Source organism: Anser brachyrhynchus (assembly GCF_964034855.1).
Source record: "Anser brachyrhynchus genome assembly, chromosome: 18".
Classification (NCBI taxonomy): Eukaryota; Metazoa; Chordata; class Aves; order Anseriformes; family Anatidae; genus Anser; species Anser brachyrhynchus.
This window is the reverse complement of record NC_137711.1, coordinates 7,451,454-7,471,678: the sequence shown is the minus strand read 5'-3', so window position 1 is coordinate 7,471,678 and position 20,225 is coordinate 7,451,454. Positions and strand designations below refer to the sequence as shown.

The following is a 20,225-nucleotide window of genomic DNA, read 5'->3' as shown; positions in this document are numbered from 1 at the left end:
AGCAGAGAGGTAAACTGAAAGATCCTCCCATAAAAAGGATTTATTTTCTAACCTAGAGTTAAACGAGCAACTGAGCAGACGGTGTCAACACCAGTGCAGGTAGCCAACCGGCACAGAAAACATCAAATAAAAGACTAGAGCTGGATGCACCAGGAACGCTTGTAAAATAACTGAGAACCAACCAGAGAAATCGGACAAGTTCATTTACTTCTGCAGCTTTGTGTTCGGAGTTCGCAGAGACCGCCCACTTGCAATAAATTTATTAATTGTGCGAGCCCTGTGTGTCATGATGACTCCTATTGTGTTCTCCTTGTCATGGGAGCATGACAACATGAGGCTGTGATAGCAGAACAAAGTCTTTGCGCTGGACAACATTATTGCACATAATGCAAAACTCTTTGTATACTTCTGCTAAGAAGTGTGATTCAGACGGCAGTGTACACACGAAGCGCAGGGAGTCGATAGGGTAAGTCACAAGAGTTTTCTTTTTAAAGCACCACAGCAAGATCCATCTGGAAAAAACTTTCAGATGAGAATTGGTGCTTCCATAGAATTTTTGCACAGAAATCAAACTTTCAGCTACTGCCAGCCCCGCCTTTGACAAACCATTTTAAATAAAGATCAGGCTACTAGCGGTATCACACGCTCTTATTGGCATGTACTAACTGCATTACTTACATATGTTTAAATTCTCTTACTCTAACATCTCTCGAGCCACAATGTCAGTCAGGAAAATACCCGCGCCTCTCCCAAGTGCAAGTCCCAGTAATAACTGCTTTATTGTACCAGAAGGGAACTGGAAGCTACAGGAGTCGCTGAAACAATTTAGTTCCTCCAGTAGTTTTCTTCAGTAAGGAATTAGAGCAGATGCAATTTGTACAAAACCAAGTAACAGATTATGTTCCTCAGCACCACCCTACAAAGATGTTTGAAAACTTTTCTCCCTTTTCAATACCATAAGCTAACTGGAGCCCCCCGAGTAGTTACAGACAGCACTGAGCACAACTACAAGCGGCTCACTACTTGCACGGGTCATCTTTGCCCCCTCCGTGGGCCAGGCTGCCTTTCCAAGGAACGTGTCGGGATGCACGAAGAAGCCTTGGGACGTACCCTGGCTTTGCATTCTGCTTGCCAGAAGCACCAGCTTCCCAAATCAAAGGTAAAATCACCAGGCAGCCTGCTTTGGGCATTCAGCTTCGCCTGGGACTTGGTAAAGCAAGATATTCCAGTCGGCTGAAGTGCTCTCAGATGACTACAAAGAGCAGCATTCCCCACCACGTAACACATTACAAAGAACAACCTGTATTATCTCAGGCGAGCTCTCTCCCCATCTTATCGTTATCCTCACGTGAGCACACAGCTTTGCACCGCTGCAGAAATACAGACCCGTACGCCTGCCTCAGCCGCTCTGCTCCAGCAACAGCACTGCACACAAACCTTCCTCCAAAGCCAAGGTTAAGCCTCACCTCCAGGAGGCGAGGTGTCAGCAACCACTTTGTTCCACTGCCACAACTGCAGGAAACCCCAGCCAAGGCTAAACAACTTGCCTCCCCTTCTTGTTTCACCTGCTCACAGCTGGTTAGCAGTAACAAGCCCACTTGCCCAGCAAACTCTTACATCTTTGGGAAAGAAAAAAAAAAAGTGATCACGTATTTAGTAGTGGCAGGAATCTGGAGGAAGACAGAAGTGCTAACAGCATGTCCCAAAGGACACATGGCAATTCGTATTCATTACTTCTGCTTGGAGCCTGCTGGAGCAGGTGGAGCCCTGCAAGAGCCGGCTGCGGACAGGGATCCTTCCCACGGCAGGACGAGGTTCAGGCTGTGGAAGAGCTGTAATGTGCTGCTCCGGGACGGCTCCCGGGCGGTTGCAGCTCTCACAGGAGGCAGCAGAGCAGCTTCCCTCCCCGGGCCTTGGCCAGCAGCCCCCAGGCAGGGCCCGGCACCCGGGCAGGAGCCCCGGGCCGCGACCCAACTCGCGCCAAGGGCTGAACCAGGAAGTTTGGGGCGAGCGGCCCCAGGAGCAACCTCCAAGAAAATCCCAGGATGTAAAGCTCCCGTACTGCACTCCCCAGCTGCGCGCTCTGGCCAGTGCAAACAAACCCAGCTCGATAAGCAAACAATTAAAAACAAAAAAACAAAAACAAAACAAAACAAACAAAAAAAACACACAACCCCCTGCAAACCCCAAACCCCAACACCAGCACCTGAAGTTTTAGGGGCGAGCCACGCTCGTTGCGTCCCGGGGCGCTCCCCACAGGGGGGGTTTCAGGGTGCTGGAGCGGGGCAGCGAGGAGGACCCGGGCACCCCAGGGAGCCCAGGGGGCGGCGAGCGCCTTGCAGCCCCGGGAACAAACCGGGAGCAAAGCCCCGGGGAGCCGCGGAGTCCGAGAGGGGCGGCGGGCAACGGCTCGGGGACCACCCCGCGGGGACCCTCCCACGTCCCCGGGGCTTGCCCGGGCCCGGCACTCACCTGCGGGGCCTGGAGCCGGGGCCGCCCCGGCCTCGCTCCGCTCCGCGATCGTTCCCGCTCCGCTGCGGCCTCCCGGGGCACCTCCGGGAGGGGTGCGGCGGGGCGGGGCTCCGTGTCCAAGCCACGCCCCCTAGAGGCGGGGCTTCGTATGCAAATCGATTCCCGGGGCGTGGCTCCGTGTGTAAGTCGTACCCGGGGGCGTGGCTCCGTATGTAAATCACGTTCCGGGGCGTGGCTCCTCATGCAAATGAGGGCGAGCGGCGGCCCCGCCTCCCTTTCATCCGGCGCGGCCAGGGGTAATTCAGCGCTCGGCTCGCTCCCAGCCAATCAGAGAGCGGCCGCCGCAGCCACCGCGGCCGCGCAGCCGGGGCTGGGGGCGGGGCGTGAGGGGCCGGCCCCGCCCTTCGGCAGCTCCGCTCCCGGTCCCGGTGCGCTCCGCCCGCGGGCAGCGGGGCGGGCACGGGGAGCCCCTTCCCGGCCGGGACACGGCCTCCGCCTCCTGCCCCGGGCAGCCTGCGGCCCCACGAGGAGCAGGAGCCCAGCACCAGGCCCAGGGAAGGCTCCCGTCCAGCACAGGCTCCGGCCCATTGTCACAAGGAAGGCTCCCACCCCTCCTCACTGCAAAAGCAGGAGGTGGAAAGCCTTAAGAGAAAGGGGAAGCCTCAGTTGCAAAGAGCGGCACAGCCGTTAGCTCGTCACACAGCTCTGCTGCTGCCAGCCTGCCTCCTATTGCAAGGGAACAGGAGCTGGGCAAGGAATCGTGGTAACGTGTCAGTGCCCCGGCGGCTGGAAGTCCCTGCAGTCCATGCAATGCTTGAACTTGCCTCTGATAAGGGTCAGGTAACAGCCCAGCTTCCCAAAGTGAAGTTTTTAAATGAAGATCCTCGCTTCTGTCATTGTCTTGCAACATCCAGTTGATCCACATCGTGGGCCAAAATGAAGCAGTGGTATCAGTCTGCATCATAATCCCATCCTGGTGGAGGCTCTGTCAGATGTTGTGGTGCTGAGCAAGGCAGCCACAGTTTCTCAATCCTCCCTGCAGTAGTTATTAAATTGTAATTGTTTTGTGCTGAATCAGGGAGTCTTTGCCCTAGCGAAACTCACTGGGTGGCTCTTGTAGAGTTCATCAATACAATTATACCTTGGCATAAACAGCTGAGGCTGATTGAGATCACCAGGAGTGAGTTTGACCTAATTCTAGGACAAACATGAGCCCCGTGGGTCAGACTAGAGCTCTGCTGGCTGTGCCTGTTCTTAGAAACTGTCTTCCCACCACCTTTAATCTGCAAAACAGTCTGGGAGAATGCTGAGGGCACAGACTGGAACTGCCAACAGCCCGGCTTTAAGCGGACTATCACAGCAAACGCGCAGCTCCCAGGAGGGAGGAAGAGCACGGACAGGAGGAGCTGTCAGCCCCTCAGCTCGCAGGGCCCTGCTGATTTCCTCCATCTGATAACGCGGGTGTGTGAATGAAACAGGAACAAACGCAGCGCTTGCAGCAGCTCGCTCCCACCTTGGGCTATGATACTTGTGGCCGTGCAGGAGGAAGATGGCACGGCGTCGTGTGCCGACGGGAGCTGCGTGGGGACAGAATCCGCCAGGGCCTGAGTCCTGCTGCCCTCCTGGGAACAAGGCAGTGGCTGGACACAAGCACAGACAGTGCACAAGTGGGGTTACGCAGCCTCACAGCTGTATGGCCACAGGCAGACACTCACCAGATGGTGTGTTGGGGGCCCAGCATTCTCCCCAGAGTCCCTTCGAAGTTACTTATATTTGGGGGGGGAATTAAGAACCAGACTCGGGCGCTTCCACTGTTGGAAAAGGCTTCTTTATTGCTTAACCTTCTCCCCATCTCCAAAAAGAACTAAAAAATTATCACATAAAATGCATCTAAATCAGTTGCTATTACACTTCTGAAGAACTTAGATACTGAACACAGCTGTGCTCAGCAAGCTTCCCATGCGCTGAGCAGACTTTCTGGCACCTGTCACCGGCACTTTTGCATAGAGGCTAAAGCAAATTTGGTACCTGGATATCCTGGCAGAAGGTTCCCATGATAAGGCCCGGAACACAACGATGTCCTTGGCTTGGAGCACAGCAGCCATAGGGCTGGAAGGCTCATGAGGAATTTCTATCTTCCGTCTTTACTCAGGGACCTCGCTTGAGAAACAAAGACAAGGATCCACAGCCAGGAGAGAGGACATCGGGTTAAAACAGGGGGCTGCAGCGCAGCGCTGCTGAGATATCACAAACCATGCACCAACAGCAGTGGCATAACTTTAATTTGGCGTGATGTTGTGTGGCTAAAATACATCTCAGCACAGCTGCAACAGGAGGCTGGGGGCCATCCGCCATACTTTGGGGCTTTCTGTGCTCTCAGACTGATGAAACCATGTGCAAGGAGCAGTTTCTTGCTCTCCAGTGCCTGGAAACTTTACTCGGGGGGCTGAATTTTATGGCTCGTTACTTTTTCAGATCAGAATCTGATCTGATAGCTGTTGGTACGACTGAACGACAGAGGCTCAGGACACCATCACTGATCTGATCAGCTTATTCTGTCCCTGACTGACCTCAGTGACTTCAGCCACAGTGGCTCTTAGCACAGGACAAGGGATTTACACCGCTAAAGTATTTTCGAATGGTCCACAGGTCAGCCAAAGCTGACACAGAAAGGCAGACTGGTGGTCCAGAAGATGAGAAAGCTGGAGAACCAGCGCCTTCAGGAACAAGCGGTGTGTACTCCAGTCCAAAAACCCCCAGCTAAGCCACCCGCACCTGTTTGCAGTACATTTTGTTGTCATGCGAGAGCCATCTCCCCGCAGTGTGAAGCCTGTAGCAGCAAATACAACGGTCAACTACCCAAAGTTCCAGGTCGTTATCACAGGCTCTATTTCCCATAATATTTCTTTAATCAAGAAAGCAAATCCTGAGTGAAGCTCTTCCCTTTGTCTCATGCCATTCTGGCAAACGTCAGTAACTTCAGGGATTAACATCAACTGGCAGCTTGAATTCCTTTAGCGAGTAAAAGGCAATTTCTCCGTGGTCCACCAGTGCAAAGACCACCGGGACGTCCCCGCTCTGATACGTAACCTGCTTCAAAGCCCGAAGGGATGGGATCTGCTCGTCAAAGCTGTGGAGGGAAAAAATAGCCTGTTGTTTACATATTCTTGCTTTGAGAACAAAGCTGTCCTGGCCAGCGATCACAACAGCTCCTTCTGGTCATAGGAGCTGGTTGTAAACCTCCCCACCCCTTTCAATCAAAGCAGGAAGCTGATGAGCACACTGAGAGATGCTGAGAGCACGCTGCATGTTGGGAACGGGGAGCTGTCAAACCCTTTGCCAAAAGCAACGGCAACTGCAAAATTCTCCACGCTGTGCCGATTAGATGCAGCTCACTGGGCTACTGGCCAGTTGCCAATCCAATGCAGCCTTAATACCTTTGTGCTTGGAAGATCTTTGGGTTGCTTGGATCAACACCCAACCTGCTTTTCCCTTCGTTTTAATTCTGCAGAGTGTTTGCTCATAAATGGAAATATTTGTGCAGCAAGAATCATCCTACTTGCCCGTGACACAGACCTTTGTCAAACAGCATTACCACCTGCCTTCCTCTGCCTACTGCAGCTGCAGCAAGGGAAGGAGGGACGGTTTGAGCACACCAAAGTTAGGAAAGGCAGGGACTGAACTTTGTACCTGTCCACAGAATTTAAGTATCAGATTCTGGAGCCAGCAAGAAAGGGGACGCCTATCCTCTGTCCGTACCGATTTTGAAGTTACATTTAACAAAGATAAAAATGCTAAACCCATGGTCCTGAGCCCGCAGGGAGCTCTGTGGAGGTACATCTCTGCAGAAATCCACAGGGAGCTGCACTGGCTGAGGATTCAGCTGCCATACAGGTCCCCGCAAGACTGAGCTCTAGATGAGTTTCGTGAGTGTTGCATAAATACAGCTGTGGCGTCTTCTTATCCCTGACTCCAGTAATACTCACAGACACGAGTAGCAACCGTATGACAAATAGTGTGGGCTGAGTGCAAGGGCTAGAGGAATTGCGAGCCACAGCCTCCAACAAAAGAGGAAGAAAAAAAAGAAAACAATAAAACATTTCTGGGCAGGACCACCCTAAGGGAGGCACTCTGATGAACTGCAAAGCTCACAAGATCCTGGGTCATTTACAGATCATTAGGACTTACTGCCTGCTTCAAAACCCCGCATAAGACCCGCGCATACCTCTGAACACACATCCTGACGTATGGTTTCCCAGGGTTTGTCTTCTTAAACTTGGCCACAGCATCGGCTTGATACACATTGAAGCTTATCTTCATGCTCTCTGGGTCCTCCTGCAGCCTACAGAAGAGGGAATAAATCCACGTACTTAAGGGATTGAAACACTGTACGGGGTAGATAAATCAGATGAAAGACGGAACAAAAGCTGTGAAGCCTGGCTAGTTTGGGCCCTGGGACAGGCTTCACTCCTCAAGGGACTGACCCTGGGTCTACTACAGTTACTTTCCAGATCTTCTATGTTCTGTAGCCAGAGCAGAGCCAGCCCCTGCCCCACACCTGCCACTTTCCTCTCCCTGCAACCCTTTGCAAGAAGTACCACTAACAGATACAGAAGCAAAGCACTGCTCTGTCCCACAGGGACAGCACGCAGACGCCACACAGACTCCTTAAGACAAGAGCAGAACTAAAACTCCCAAGGCCCAGGCTTTACCATCGCCGCAGCAGGGACGGCAGCACATCCCAGGGAGGAGGCAGACGTGAGACCCAACCCACATCTGCAGGACCACAGAGCAGAGCACTGGATTCTCTGGACATTCTGGATGCCAGGCAACTCCCAAGCTGCTGCCGCGAGCGTCTCACAGACCTCACAAGCAGGGACGGTCACAAGACAGCCCCGTTCCCTACCAGCCACGAGCCGGCTGGCTGGCTACTAACCGGGAGGCTCCATCCAGGATGTGGGAGGGCTGCAGCACGCTGATCTGCTGGAGGATCGCAGCTGGAGGGAGAAAGAACAGGAAAGGATCAGACCAGCTATTTCTCTCCCAGGGCACTCCAAGCGCTCCACCACCACCCACGAGCCTTCCTCCTCCGACAATGGCTGGCAGCACCACAGTCACCACTGGCTACTTCAAAGACCTCAACTTCCTCATCTCCTCCCAGCACACAGCCCAGAACACCCTGCAACTGCTTTGCAATCTTGCTGGCCCTGATTTCACATGCCTAACAGCCTAGCAGGAGGGATTGCAATACAGCAGGACATGGGGAACAGATTAGGAGACCTCCTAAGGCCCTATTTATCCTGGCACTTGAGTGGGCTATAGAAAGAGACAGAAAGGCAAGAAGACAAGCTTTCTTCTCCCCCCCTGATCCGTGGGCTCCTCTGTGCCTGCTTTGCCCAGGCCTTGTTATGAGGTTTTCCTTCTCAAGGCACTGCCCCTAAACTGACATTTAGCTTCCCCAAGCTGACATTTAGCTTCCCCGAGTCGTCTGTTTGCTGTTGCATAAACAGGGGCAGGGTGTGCGTGTCCCCGGCAGGTTCCCACAGCTGCTACCTGTGGAAGTAGCTTCCTCTGGCCGCAGAAGCGGTGTGACAGCTTGGTCCCAGAGATGCGGCGGTCGTCTCCAAACCCTCTGCTGGCTCCTCTGCTTCAAAAGGGCTTTGTACTCCTGCCAGCTGGAGCAGCGCCTCACCTCCCTGTCAGCATTGACACTGCTCTTGTACCTGCTTTCCCTCTCCCGCTGCTCCCTTTCCTTCCGTGACAGCTTCTCCTGTTTTAGGTTGATGCGTCTACACCAGGAAGCTGCGTCAACTTCCCTCCCTGGCACATTTTCTGGCAGAAGCCCGCTGTCAGGTGAAGGCAGATGTGTGCACGGCTGATCTGGGGCCACGTTTGGCAAGATGATGGTGGTAAAATCCCAGCGCGGCGCACGGGTGCCAGTGCTGCTTGCCTCGTGGTCTCCAGCCCTGCTCCTGGAGGGGCTCGGGGAGTTCTTTTGTTCTGTATCAAGAGGAACTGGGTTTGACTGCTCCTCTCCACTGCCAGCATCCAATTCCTTTGGCTGCTCTGACAAGGGCTTTTCATCCAAGGGAAGGCAGCTGGAATCTCCACAGTCATCTCCAGCTTTTTCAGGGGTCCCTTCAGCTTCTGGAAGGTCCTCAGACACTTTATGTTTCTTCTCAAGTGACCTAAGGACAGAAGCAGCAGCATAAAAGACAGCAAGGGTTTGTGGTGGGACATCATTCCCTTTAAATCCTGCCTCCCGCCTTGTAACAGGACAAAAGCAGTCTGCTGGGCCTGAAGGAAGGGTGGCAGGAGCCCCTAGCCAGGAGAACCCCAGTCCCAGCAGACACATGTTCTCAACCCGCCCGCAGCCTCCACACCCCGGCTACTGACCCAAACACCTCCACGCAACCACGATGGACGTCAGCCAAACCGAACAGGCCTCAGATACCAGCACACGCTTGGCAGAAACCTGTCTGACAGCACTCTGGTATGACATTCAGTCCCTGGCTCCCAGGAAAGATGAGGCAGTTCCTAAACCAGCAGTTTTATCTCCCAGTTCCTAAAACTTCAGAGCTCCTTGGGCACCAATTTCCTCGGTAAGAGGAGGACTGGAGTTGCAGACCAGTCTCTTCCTCCTCGTTTCTTAAAGGAGGACGCCATCTACTGGAAACTGTCATAATTATAATAGCAAAATTAGTAATTATATCAGCTTGTTTGCATTTTGGCAACTTCTCGAGGCAATGTGAAAGGACCAGGACCCATCTATGCTCTCTGCTGTGCAGGCCTAGCATGCAAGCTACGTTAAAAGGATGAAGAAGTGCAAGATGGGCACTGTGGAGTCTTGCGCTCCCTCTAAAAAAGGAGAAGAGAAGACATCTGCCACTTTTCTTCTGCGCTGACCTCTCTCCCCTTCTATTTTGGCATCTCATCGCTGCAGTTGGGAAGCTTGGTGGCAGCTCACCCCCATCAGACCCGCATGAAGTGCAGATGTGCCAAGAGCACGCTGCAAAGAGCTCAGGAAGAGCACTGCAGTGCCTGGGGAGGGCACCCACAGCAGGAAGGGCTGAAGACGCTGTAGCAAAGTAACTGGTCCTGAGCCAGCAGGGCCTGGGAGAGCAGGAAAAAGACTTTGGGCCACAGCCTTACCCGGGGCTGGAACTCCTCCTCCTTTTCCGATGGTGTTTCCCTGAGCTCTTGCAGTGACTTTCCAGGTTCAGCTGCCTCTCGTAGGGCGACAGGACAGTACTGCAAGGAGACACCGACACAGAGACTGAGAGCAGGGCAGGGTAGCAAAACTACCCTTCTGCTCAGCCCCCAGAATACAGCAGCAAAAACCTTTTCTTCCAGGCACAGGAAATCCACAAGCAGGACCAAGACAGTCCTCAATTCATGCCCCATGGCATGTCCCCAGTCACCTCCTCAAGAGGGAGGAGCAAGGAAGGGTAGAGTGCCACTTTTAGCCTTTAATCCTCCCAAGAGGTGGAATGCAGGGTCAGAGTCCTCTTCTCTGCTGTTCCATTAGAGCCATGTAGGGGGCACAGGGCTGCTCAGGATCTTCAGAAAGGAGAAAGCAGCGCGGAAAGGAAAAGCTGGTTACCTGGGGTTGAATCTCAGTACAATATAACCCAGTTGCTTCAAGTGGCTGAAAACCTTGGAGCAAAGGAAAGCAAGAAGGTTAATTTACTTCAGTTCTGCTGCAACTGGGTAAACACCGTGTGGCATGGGAAGAGTAAAAAACCCCTAAGGTTAGGGCCCGAAGAAAAGGTAGGAAAACAGGAACCGATCATCTGGAAAAAGATGAGTGGGGGAAAAACCTCAGAATGCCTCCCCTTCCCTCCCTACCTGCCTACCCTGCCCTTAGCCCCTGGAAGAGGCCGTGCGGCAGAGGCTGGGCTCCCTGCTTTCATCCTCCCAACACACCTGGTAATGGGACAGGCTCATCTCCTCCTGGGACAGCAGCATCTCATAGCCTTCTTGGATCGACAAGGGCAGATTCCTGTAAAAGAGCTGAACAGAGCCCTGCAGGGCAAAAACTGACATTTAGAGAATCCCAGGGAACAAATCTATGAAAGGTCACAACGGTCTCTTCCCACTGGCCCCGACAGCTGGTGCTAGCACCCTCCTTCACATCATATCCATGCCTCCCCACGTGCCACCTGGACTACGTGCAGTCCCTCTCCCACGCAGAGTTCCCCAACGCCCTGGGTTTAGCAGCCAGGTAAGGAGTTCCCAGCCACAGCTCTCAGCTCCTGCCCTGGCACTGCCCCATCCATCTAGAGGACACAGGTGGCAGCTCGACACTCAACTGTTAAAATATCACTGCTCTGGAAGATCGCTCTCTTTAACTGTGATGATCTCAGTGATTGAGGACACAGCACAACTACAAAACATTTAGGACCAGCAACACCAAGAGAGCTGGAACAGGGGAATTGATGGCATCCTCAGATACCATCAACTGGTGGCTCCTCAGAAGCATTTACTGCAGCCTCAGTGATCCCACAGGTAGATTTCTCCAGGCAACGGCAACTAACCTCCAGGAGGCAGTTTTAGGCTATGCCTCTTTTTCCTTTTCCTAAGATTAAAAAAAAAAAAAAAAAGCTAAGGCACTAGGAACATACCTCTGCAGTGGGACAGGATGAAGGCATCACAGTATCACAGATTTCTAGGTTGGAAGAGACCTCAAGATCATCGAGTCCAACCTCCGACCTAACACTAAGTACTCCACTAAACCATATCGCTAAGCTCTACATCTAAACGTCTTTTAAAGACCTCCAGGGATGGTGACTCCACCACCTCCCTGGGCAGCCCGTTCCAATGCTTAATAACCCTTTCGGTAAAGAAGTACTTCCTAACATCCAACCTAAAACTCCCCTGTCGCAACTTTCGCCCATTCCCCCTCGTCCTGTCACCAGGCACGTAGGAGAACAGACCAACCCCCACCTCTTTACAGCCTCCTTTAAGGTAACTGTAGAGAGCGATAAGGTCGCCCCTGAGCCTCCTCTTCTCCAGGCTGAACAAGCCCAGCTCCCTCAGCCGCTCCTCATAAGACTTGTTCTCTGCAGTGGGACAGGATGAAGGCATCTAACTGGTCTTTTCTGTTTGTGGGGATGGATTCTGCACTCAGCAACTGACTAAGCAATTTTATTGCTGTCAATTTGTTTATGATCTATTGCTTGTCAAATTGCCAGAGGCAAAACCCCCTGCATTTGCAATTAGGATTTAATGGATATCATTAGATGCCTATAATCTAATTAAGTTTTGCTAAGGGGAAAAAAGCTCCCCTTTAGATTGGTGCATCTGTGCCTCTGGTAACAGCTGTGGAAAGAAAAAAAATATCGCTACAGTAAAGAAATCCAACCAGCATTTCTGCAAGGAGAAGAGCACTGAAATTAACTCGGTCTCACTCCCCTGTGTGCTACATTTAAATTTCTTTGTCATATGTACTAGGGAAGAGATGCCAAGCAGCAACGCCAAAGATCTCAGATCAAATGTAAAGCATGTACAGCACTGGCTGCTAATATCATCTCTTCCCATGCCAGCAAGCTTCGCAGGGGCAGATCTGATTTAGTGTCTGACTACAGGGATTAGGAAGGATGGAGGAGTCCAGAATTTTAATGTGGGAAATTCTTCATTCTAAAACGATGCAAAGGGCTATATATCACAATGAGTATACGATTTTGTTCGACAAAAAGACACTGCATACCGCCAGCCCTTACACAAGGCTGTTCTGTGCTTACTTCATAAAGGCTTTCTTGATACGCAGACAGCAGCTGCCATAGCTGCATTTATTCTGCTGGACATCCAAAGGATAACTTATGTTGTACAGACAATCAGAACTGCACAGGACCTTCCAGTTGTAGTTATGTGGACATTCATGGCTTTTCATGAACACAGGCATTTATACTGGGTACATGGCCCTAACAAGCTGGATGAAGTTCCACTAATTCCCATCAGCTTATTAGAGAAGAACAGAAAAACTGTGCTAATGAACTTGTGAACCCTGCTATTGCAGAAATACGCATGACACCCTAGATAAGGGAGGAAGTCAACTCAGGACAGAGAAGGTACTGACCAGTCTCCGATGTCCTAATTAACAGTATACCAGTTCTGAGGAAAAGGATTTCTCAGTGTCGTATCTTTTATTCCAATTAACTCCTGCAAACCACAGATAATGGTTTGATCTGGTTTTCAGGAATTCCCAGAACACTGAGTTTTCCCAGACCAGGGCAGACTTTGGTAAAATAACTGATATATCAGCGTCCGTCTTTCACCACACCCAGAGAAAGAAAGAAACCTCAGTAGAAAACTTTGTAAACAGGCTCCCTATGCTTCTGACAAAAGAGCAGACTTACTGCTTTAGGAACAGAAGCTCGAATTACCCAAATGCTCTCCCAGACTGTCATATTTGATGCAGGAGTGGGTTAAAGACAATACCAGCTAGATAAATTCACCACTGATCCGGAGTACAACATGCAAACCCCCGGCCTGGAGATCATCACCTCCATCAGCAAACAGGCTAGCAGAGACAATTTCACGAGAACCAGACTGGACTTTTATCAACTGCTCAAACTGCAGCAGCAACCAACACATGCTAACTGACTTCAGCCTAAAGGGGAGCAAATGTTCAGCTTCTAGAGCTCCTTCAGTCACCCAGGAAAAGCCCAAGCATGGGTAGCCTACTTACGCACTCCAGCAGGTACAGAGCCTCCTCGGGCAGCAGGCACTGTTTGCCACGCTCTGAGAACCCCATGGTGTGCCAGAACTTCCCCTGGAACAAAAGCACAAAACCGTGATGGGCTTTGTCTGCTCTCTGCTGACAACTGGTCTCCCTCTCACTTCAAAAAGCAAATAAGGAATCTGCAGTTGCCATCAGGAAATGAAGGTACTGAGTACACTCTGCAGCAGACTCACCGCAGGGGACTGCAGCTCCACAATGCCCTTTTCTGGCTTCCACTCAGCTTTCACCAGATTCCCCCTGTGAAGGTTAAAGATTAGGGGTTTTTATTATCAGCATATTCTACAATCAACCGCAATCAACTCCTGTTTTATCAACGCAACAAGCTCGTGCCAAAAGGTGGCAAAGTTTCAGGTGGCATTTTTAGAGGATAAAGCCTGAGAAAGGCATCGTCCTCTGGATCTGAGGGTACCACGTGAAGATGCTACCATCACCAATGAGTTAACATCTTCAGCCAGCACCACAGATGTCTGTCCATATGCAGCAGCCTGCTGGAGACACGTGGCCCAAGCTGACCCACGATGTACACGCTGCATCCCACCCACACAGCAAAGTACATGGTCTCACAGGAAAAAATTAACAGCTAAGAGAAGTGGGGGGTGACTTTGCCAGGATGCAAAGGACTTTGAAGAGGAGGCTCAGGGGAGGCCTTACTGCTTTCTACGACTCCCTGAGAGGAAGGTGTGGGGAGCTGGGGGTCGGCCTCTTCTCACAGGTAACTGTGACAGGACCAGAGGGAATGGCCTCAAGCTGCACCAGGGGAGGCTCAGGTTGGAAACGAGGAGACATTTCTTCTGAGAAAGAGCGGCCAGGCGTTGGGACGGGTTGCCCAGAGAGGTGGTGGAGGCACCGCCCCTGGGGGTGACGGACAAACAGACAGACCCAGGCGGACTCACAGGCGCTCCACGCGCTCCTCGGCCAGCCGCCGCCACTGCTCGTCCCGGCAGAGCCGCAGCCGCTCCGCCTGCTCCTCCGAGCCGTCGGGCGCGGCCTCCTTCGGGCCGCCGCGGTACCGGGCGGCCCTGCTCCGCCCGCGGGCCGCCGGCAGCTCCGCCGCGCTGCGGGGAGAGACGGGGAGAGAGCGGGGGGCGCTGAGGGGAGGCTGGGGGGGCTCCGGGGGGCTCCCCCCCCAAGGCGCTGCCCCGTTAAGGCCCGTCCCGTCCCGTCCCTTCCCGCCCGTCCCGCCCCGTACCTCAGGCTCCGCGGGCCGCCCGGCTCCATGGGCACCCGGCGGGAAGCGGCGCCCGGCCCAGGGGAGGGGAGCGGAGGGGAGCGGACAGCGGCCCCTGGCGGAGCGGCGGGCGGCGGCGGGGGGCGGGCACCGGGGCGGGGCACCAGAGCCGTACGCTAAAGCCGTGCCCTGAATCGGGCGTTGAGCTTTGTGCCACGCCTTGGGCTGCAGCTGCGTGCCGAGCCTGTGCGCTGAGGCACGTACCGAGTTGTGCCTTGAGCGGTGCTCCGCGCACCGTGCACCAAAATACGCGTTGGGCTCTGCGCTGAAGCCGTGCGCCAGGCTATGTATGTGTTGTGTGGACACATGTTTTGCGCTGTGTGCCGAATCGTGCACAGAAGGTGTTGCCCAGAGGCCGTGAGCTGGAGCACACCGCCAGGCTGTGCCCCACGGTCACGCTGCAGCACGTGCTGGGGGCCGTGCACCCCGCATTGCCCCCTGCCACCGAGCTGGGTTCCTCGTGGAGCTGCTCACCCCTCCCTCCCTCCCTCCCAATGGTACACGGCAGCAAACAAGGCAAAAAAGCTCGTGGATTGGGTTAAGGTCAGGGAGGTGCCAACCAACGACTGTCATGGGCAAGCTGCCTCAACTGCTAAAAAATTAATTGTATTTCTTGCCAAACAAAACAAGTTTGGATAGTGAGAAAAAGAGAGAAAACAACACCCGCACCCTGCACCCCCTTTTCTCTCAGGATCAGCCCCAAGCAGGGAATCTGCTCTGGATTGGGCCCCTCTTGCGTTACCCCTGGGGCTGCTGTGGAACCACCTGGAACATTCCGGAACGGCCTGGAACCCTCCAGAACCATCAGAACCTTCCAGAACTGACTGAAACTCTCCAGAACTGACTGGAACATTCCTGAACTGAACACCCCCCCCCCCCAAACTGACTAAAATCCTCCAGAACTCACGGGAACATTCCTGAACTGACACCCCCCCCACCCCCCCCAACTGACTGAACTGACTGAAACCCTCCAGAACTGACGGGAACATTCCTGAACTGAACCCCCCCGGAAATGACTGAAACCCTCCAGAACTGACTGGAAACCTCCAGAACTAACTGAAACTCTCCAGAACTGACTAGAACCCTCCAGAACTGACTGGAACTCTCCAGAACTGACACCCCCCCCCCCTCCAGAACTGACTGGAACCCTCCAGAACCAGCTGTGTCTGGCAGGGTGCAGCCCTGAGGAGACGCCTCTCAGCCTACACCGGTGCTGTGCCTGAGCACTCATCGGGGCCCAGCATCCTCACAAAGTTCCCTCCTAAAAACGATGTGAGTGGTGTTGTTATCCCCCAAAAACCCTGCTTTGGGGTGGGGGACCCCCAGCTCTCAAGCACTTCCAGTGCAGGGCAGCCAGGCCGTGAGGCAAGTTAACCCAGCAGATGCAGAGCATGGGAGCGTCACAGCCAGACCCGGAGCCAAGGTGTTGGTGCCTGCAACCCAGATACAGCCCACAGCTTGCCCTAAAGTTCAGGATTCAGCCCCAGGACTGCACCACTGATGTCCACGTGGCCGGTAGGGATTTTAATTCCTGGGATTTGCAGCCATTGCAAGCGGTTGGATGTGAAACACAACCTGAGGAAGCCAGACAGCAACGGCACGCAGCCTGCTCACAAGTGTTTCTTTCCAAGAGTTTTCACATTCAACCAACACGGGGGAAAAACAGCAAAACTGAAACTATGGCCAACCTGCTGAAATCACAGCTCCTCTCGCCCATGGATTCATTTCAAATCTGAAAGATTTGCTGAGCATTTCCACCTCCCCGCCATGGTTCCAGGTGCAGCAGTGCAGGGCTCAGCTGGGCAGGAGAAGCAGCGGCGGTGCTGGGGAAGGAGGTTTCTCTCTTCAGCAGATGTCACTATTTCTTCTGGTTCAGCCTCAGGCAGAGGCCGGCACGGTGCCATCACAGCGGGGCTGTGCTGAGCGTGCCGCGGTCCGGCTGGGATGGAAAACGAGAAGCCTCAGTGCGCTGCGGCCTCACCTCACTGCTGACGAGGCTGGATTTGCTGCTTAGGGAGGCATCAACTGACCTGACAGGGAAACGCACCAAAAGTTCAAGTTTCACCTCAAATCCATCTCTTGTTGCTGTGGGATAGCTCGCGAGACTCAGCTATCCTCAAGTAGGAAAAATGCAGCTTTTTCCCCACCAAAGGCCCTGGTCCCCAGTGCAGTTTCCCCATAACAGTCCTTTGACATAATGCCAACGTAGGCAGATGAATGCAAAAACCATTCCTCTCTGTTTTCCACTGACTGGTTTAATTTTCACTTCCTGCCCACTTATTTCCTCCTAGCAAACCAACCCTTAGTCCTGCAAAGGGGTCAACGATGCTGGCCAGCATTGCCTCCGTGCAGCACACAGGGACATGCCGTGGGGGACGAGGACTCAGGACAGCTCGAGGGGCAGCAGCGTGTGCAGCAGTTACACTTTTTCTCTCCAATTTACAAAAAGTAGGCATTTTGGAGGATACTCAGACTGCTTGATTTTAGCATAATCCCAGAACACCACATACCGCTGCTTTCAACTTACGGGCTGTCACCCCTTTGTGTAACTCAGTCTTTCCGTAAAATAGAGAGGTTTAAATTGTTCTGAAGAAGGCTCTGATCCAGAATTTGCTTTTGTCACCCACTGTGATTACAAGACCCAGAAATGTCAAGACTAATCTCAGTTAACATTTCTTTTCAATACCAGGATTTTAGCTGTCGCAGAGGGGTCCTGTTCCTCACAGAGGCACCAGCAGCACCTTGTCCCTGGTGGGACTCATGTTCTCCCCAGCTGAAGCCTGTTAATCAGCCCTAATTGACTGAGTCTCATCTGCTGGGTATGGGTGGCCCCAGTGGGGCTGTACTTTCTTCTCCTCACTTACAAATAGAGGGTGAGATGAAAGCTTAGTGGCTGGTTTTTTTTTCATTTTTCTTTTTTTTTTTTTTTAAAGTTTAAGGAGGGTTTTTTGATGTGAACTTTTTACTTTTTGTATGATTGCCTTGAGACTTTGCCTGTAGTGCTTATTTATTTACTTATTTATAAAGTTTAGGGTCTTTTTTTTTTCCTTGCTCTGAGTGGGTCCTTGTTGACTCTTCTTCAGAGTAGCTATGCATGGTAGGAAACTTAAAAAGCTATTATGGGAATTGTTCTGGGCTCTTAGTAGTGATTCTTTGTGGCAGAAGAAGATCTTGTGAAAAGATGGATAGGTGCAAAATGTTCTTATCTGAGCTGAAGTAGCAACAGAAGGGTCACTCAGCTGAGTGGTGGCAGAACTCAGCTTTGGAGATGACCGGTCTGCCCAGGGGCACCGTGGGCTGCAGTAAGGAGGCTGCAGGACAGTGAGCCTGGGTGCTGCCAAGAAGGAAGAGCATGGGAGCGTGGCACCAGGAGCAGAGCAGGACCCAGCCTTCGTCAACTGAGCAACACGTGTGGCCATGGAGGAGCTGCAGGGGAGGCTGATGGCTCTCCTGTGGAGGACTGCCCTTGCCCCAAGGGACACATGCAGGGGTTGGCTGGAGAGATGCAGCACTGAATTCACCAATGCAGCATCCTGAGTGTGTGGGCTCTCAGAGCAGGTAAGCTGTGCAGGTTTTGCCTGCTTCTTTTGTTCTTGGGGGGGATGAAGTTGCAATGATGGAGTGTAAGCAGACTGCTGGGGTTGGGAACGGGAGGGAGAGGGGGGGCTGTGCCTTCTGAACAGGGCAACTTGCTCCCAGCAATCCTGTCTGCTGCTTACCCCAGGACTCTGGGGAGAGCAGAGCTGCAGTGCAAGAGAAGGATTTTGACTTTCTTCTGTCCTTTTGAGCCTATTTGATTTCTTCTAATACTATTTATTTGTTGTGTCCAGGTCATGTTTGTATAGTCCCCATAATTACAACTTCCTTGTGGTTAACACTTGGATGAGCTTGGTGTAAATAAGCTAATAGTGTTTTTTCTTTTTTTTTTGAGAAGATAGGAGAAAGTAGAGACTTGAGATTTTTTTTTTATGTTTCACGTAGTGTGCAAGGCACAGCCAGGTGGGAACTATGCTGTGTGCCTGAGCTAAGCTGCTCTGCCAGGTACTGCTACCTGTGTTAATCCCTAAGTTTAACTAATCCTGCAACTCTTGGCATGGTTTTTGGAAGCAATTTAGTAACTTGCAGAAACCAGCTGTGCCTCAACTGTTTGTGGCTCAAACTTCAGCTATTCACCATCAAATGGTAATGATTGGAAAACAGCATCGAGGTGGGTAATGTGGCTGTCTGCTTTGACTTCATTGCACCCTGTGGAGCATGGCCTAATACCAAGAGGCTTGTGTGTAATTTGGGGCAGATAAGGGTGCTAACTCAGTAAGACTGTAAGTGCTTGAATTATTGTGTATGTTGTAATATGTGTTATACTATCACAATTGCTCAACTCTGAGATAGCTCATATCATCACTGTTCAACAGCCCTGGTATCGCTGGTTAGAAGTTGTTCAGCATACAATTGTCTTACACTTAATTATATTTTAGTGACTAATATCTCAACTCCTAGTTTTCAGAGCATTATATTGACAACTTGAACTATTTACTGTACAATATAAAAAGGGAGCATTTGGCAATCAATTTAAACTGGGTTTGGAAGACTTTAAATATACATTGAAGCATTTGGCTTCATATGGAAAGAAGATAATGAGGTCAGGTGTTGCAGCTTGTCCTTGCTGCTGTGGGGTGCCTGTGATGCCAGGGATGGTTCCTGTAGTGTGATACCACTGGGAGCTCAGGCAGGGTGTTGGGAAGAGACTTTTGGTCAAAAAGAACATTTCTGAGGCAGGTTTCTGGGCTAAAGGACTGGACAGGGGAGGTATAAGGACAAGGTTTTAAAGAAAAAATGTGTCGAGAACTGAACTTTGGGGATTAAGTGGTTAATACTTCTGCGTAACCAGTGTGTGTGCTGCGGTTCACTGGCTGCTACTGCTGCCTTCTGATGGCTGAGGAATGGAGGATCTTAAATTTCACTTTCTCCCTTCTGATAAATTTGCAGTAGGAATTGTCTTGGTGCGACCATCTGTAGGCTGCGGCTCCATTGATGGGGCTCTGCAACAGGAAAACTGATCATAGCATCGCTATGCGGGCTGTGGTACGCAGTGAGCTAGCGAAGGTCCCAGGTAATGACCTGAATCTAGGCTTTCAGTAATCACTGTATGAATTTCGAGAGCTGCTGTCTGCTAGTTCTCTAAGCATGTTTGAAATCACTTACCAAAACCTGTGCATTGCTAATTACATGTGAAAAGCCAAGCAACCATGGACCAAATCCAGACAGATTGATTAAAATAACCAGAGTTTGTCTGTCTTCAGTGGTGCACTGCACTAGGCTGGGGGAAGTGCTGAATTATTTCCATCTGGAAAGGATGGCTGAAGCTTTTCTTGTTTCCCCAATTTGCTTTGGCATCCTGCAGGTCACTCGAGCAGACTGACATCGAACACTGGGCTGCCTGCCTTGGGGTACAGGAGCCTTCCTGTTCAGAGTTCAAGGCTCTAGGTCACGCTTCTCGCTCAAGTTTCGTAACTTCCTTCTGAGGTGTTTGCACTCACCTGGTACTTCAAAATGTCTTCCCTGGGCTTTGGTCTGGAGAAGCACTCAAAAGCCTACTGCTTGTTGCGGGGCTTTCCATGGGAGGAGCTGCCTGGTGGGAACCTGTCTCGGAGTCGGAGACCAGAGACTGAGTCAGGACTCCCAGCAGGTCTTTGGACTGGGTAAGGCAAGGAACTGGGAGATAAGGGTCTGCTCTGCAGTGTTGTCTTGGCTTGTGAAGCTCAAGGCTCTTCCTTAGCTGTT

The 20,225-nt window shown here is 52.1% G+C and overlaps 2 protein-coding genes and 1 long non-coding RNA gene across 9 annotated transcripts in view; 1 reads left to right on the top strand and 2 right to left on the bottom strand.

Moving 5' to 3' along the window:
- LLGL2 (LLGL scribble cell polarity complex component 2) overlaps positions 1-2,730 on the bottom strand; it is a gene marked incomplete at its 5' end in the record, with an annotated part of 33,934 nt that extends 31,204 nt beyond the window's left edge. For 6 of the 7 annotated variants that reach the window (XM_080560813.1, XM_080560816.1, XM_080560817.1 and 3 more), the window contains one exon: positions 2,473-2,629. Coding sequence is in view for 1 of the 7 variants with exons in the window: in XM_080560821.1 (XP_080416947.1) it covers positions 2,473-2,715 (243 nt within the window). Of the gene's footprint in view, positions 1-2,472 lie in introns of all 7 variants that reach the window. The other variant, XM_080560821.1, reaches the window with a different exon arrangement.
- A 1,548-nt stretch (positions 2,731-4,278) lies between these two features.
- Positions 4,279-14,560, bottom strand: TSEN54 (tRNA splicing endonuclease subunit 54). The gene is made up of 11 exons (XM_080560863.1): positions 14,406-14,560; positions 14,110-14,271; positions 13,390-13,453; positions 13,163-13,246; positions 10,399-10,497; positions 10,076-10,128; positions 9,625-9,723; positions 8,026-8,660; positions 7,409-7,469; positions 6,698-6,814; positions 4,279-5,602 (listed from the first exon to the last, which is right to left on the bottom strand). Exons 1-11 carry the CDS (start codon positions 14,432-14,434, stop codon positions 5,452-5,454), a joined length of 1,554 nt encoding a protein of 517 aa, XP_080416989.1. The 5' UTR covers positions 14,435-14,560; the 3' UTR covers positions 4,279-5,451.
- A 2,768-nt stretch (positions 14,561-17,328) lies between these two features.
- Positions 17,329-20,225, top strand: part of LOC308179937 — a 28,874-nt gene continuing 25,977 nt past the window's right edge. Inside the window, exon 1 of the long non-coding RNA XR_013940686.1 lies at positions 17,329-18,002. This is a non-coding gene — a long non-coding RNA (uncharacterized lncRNA). The remainder of the gene's footprint in view (positions 18,003-20,225) is intronic.

What these genes read in the sequence shown, in the direction of transcription:
- TSEN54 (XM_080560863.1), bottom strand. Translation starts at nt 14,434, where the DNA reads ATGGAGCCGGGCGGCCCGCGGAGCCTGAG. An exon ending in GAGGAGCGCGTGGAGCGCCT is followed by an intron (nt 13,454 to 14,109) that starts GTGAGTCCGCCT and finishes TAACCTTCACAG; the next exon opens with GGGGAATCTGGTGAAAGCTG. An exon ending in AGAGGAAGCTACTTCCACAG is followed by an intron (nt 7,470 to 8,025) that starts GTAGCAGCTGTG and finishes TTCTCCCTCCAG; the next exon opens with CTGCGATCCTCCAGCAGATC.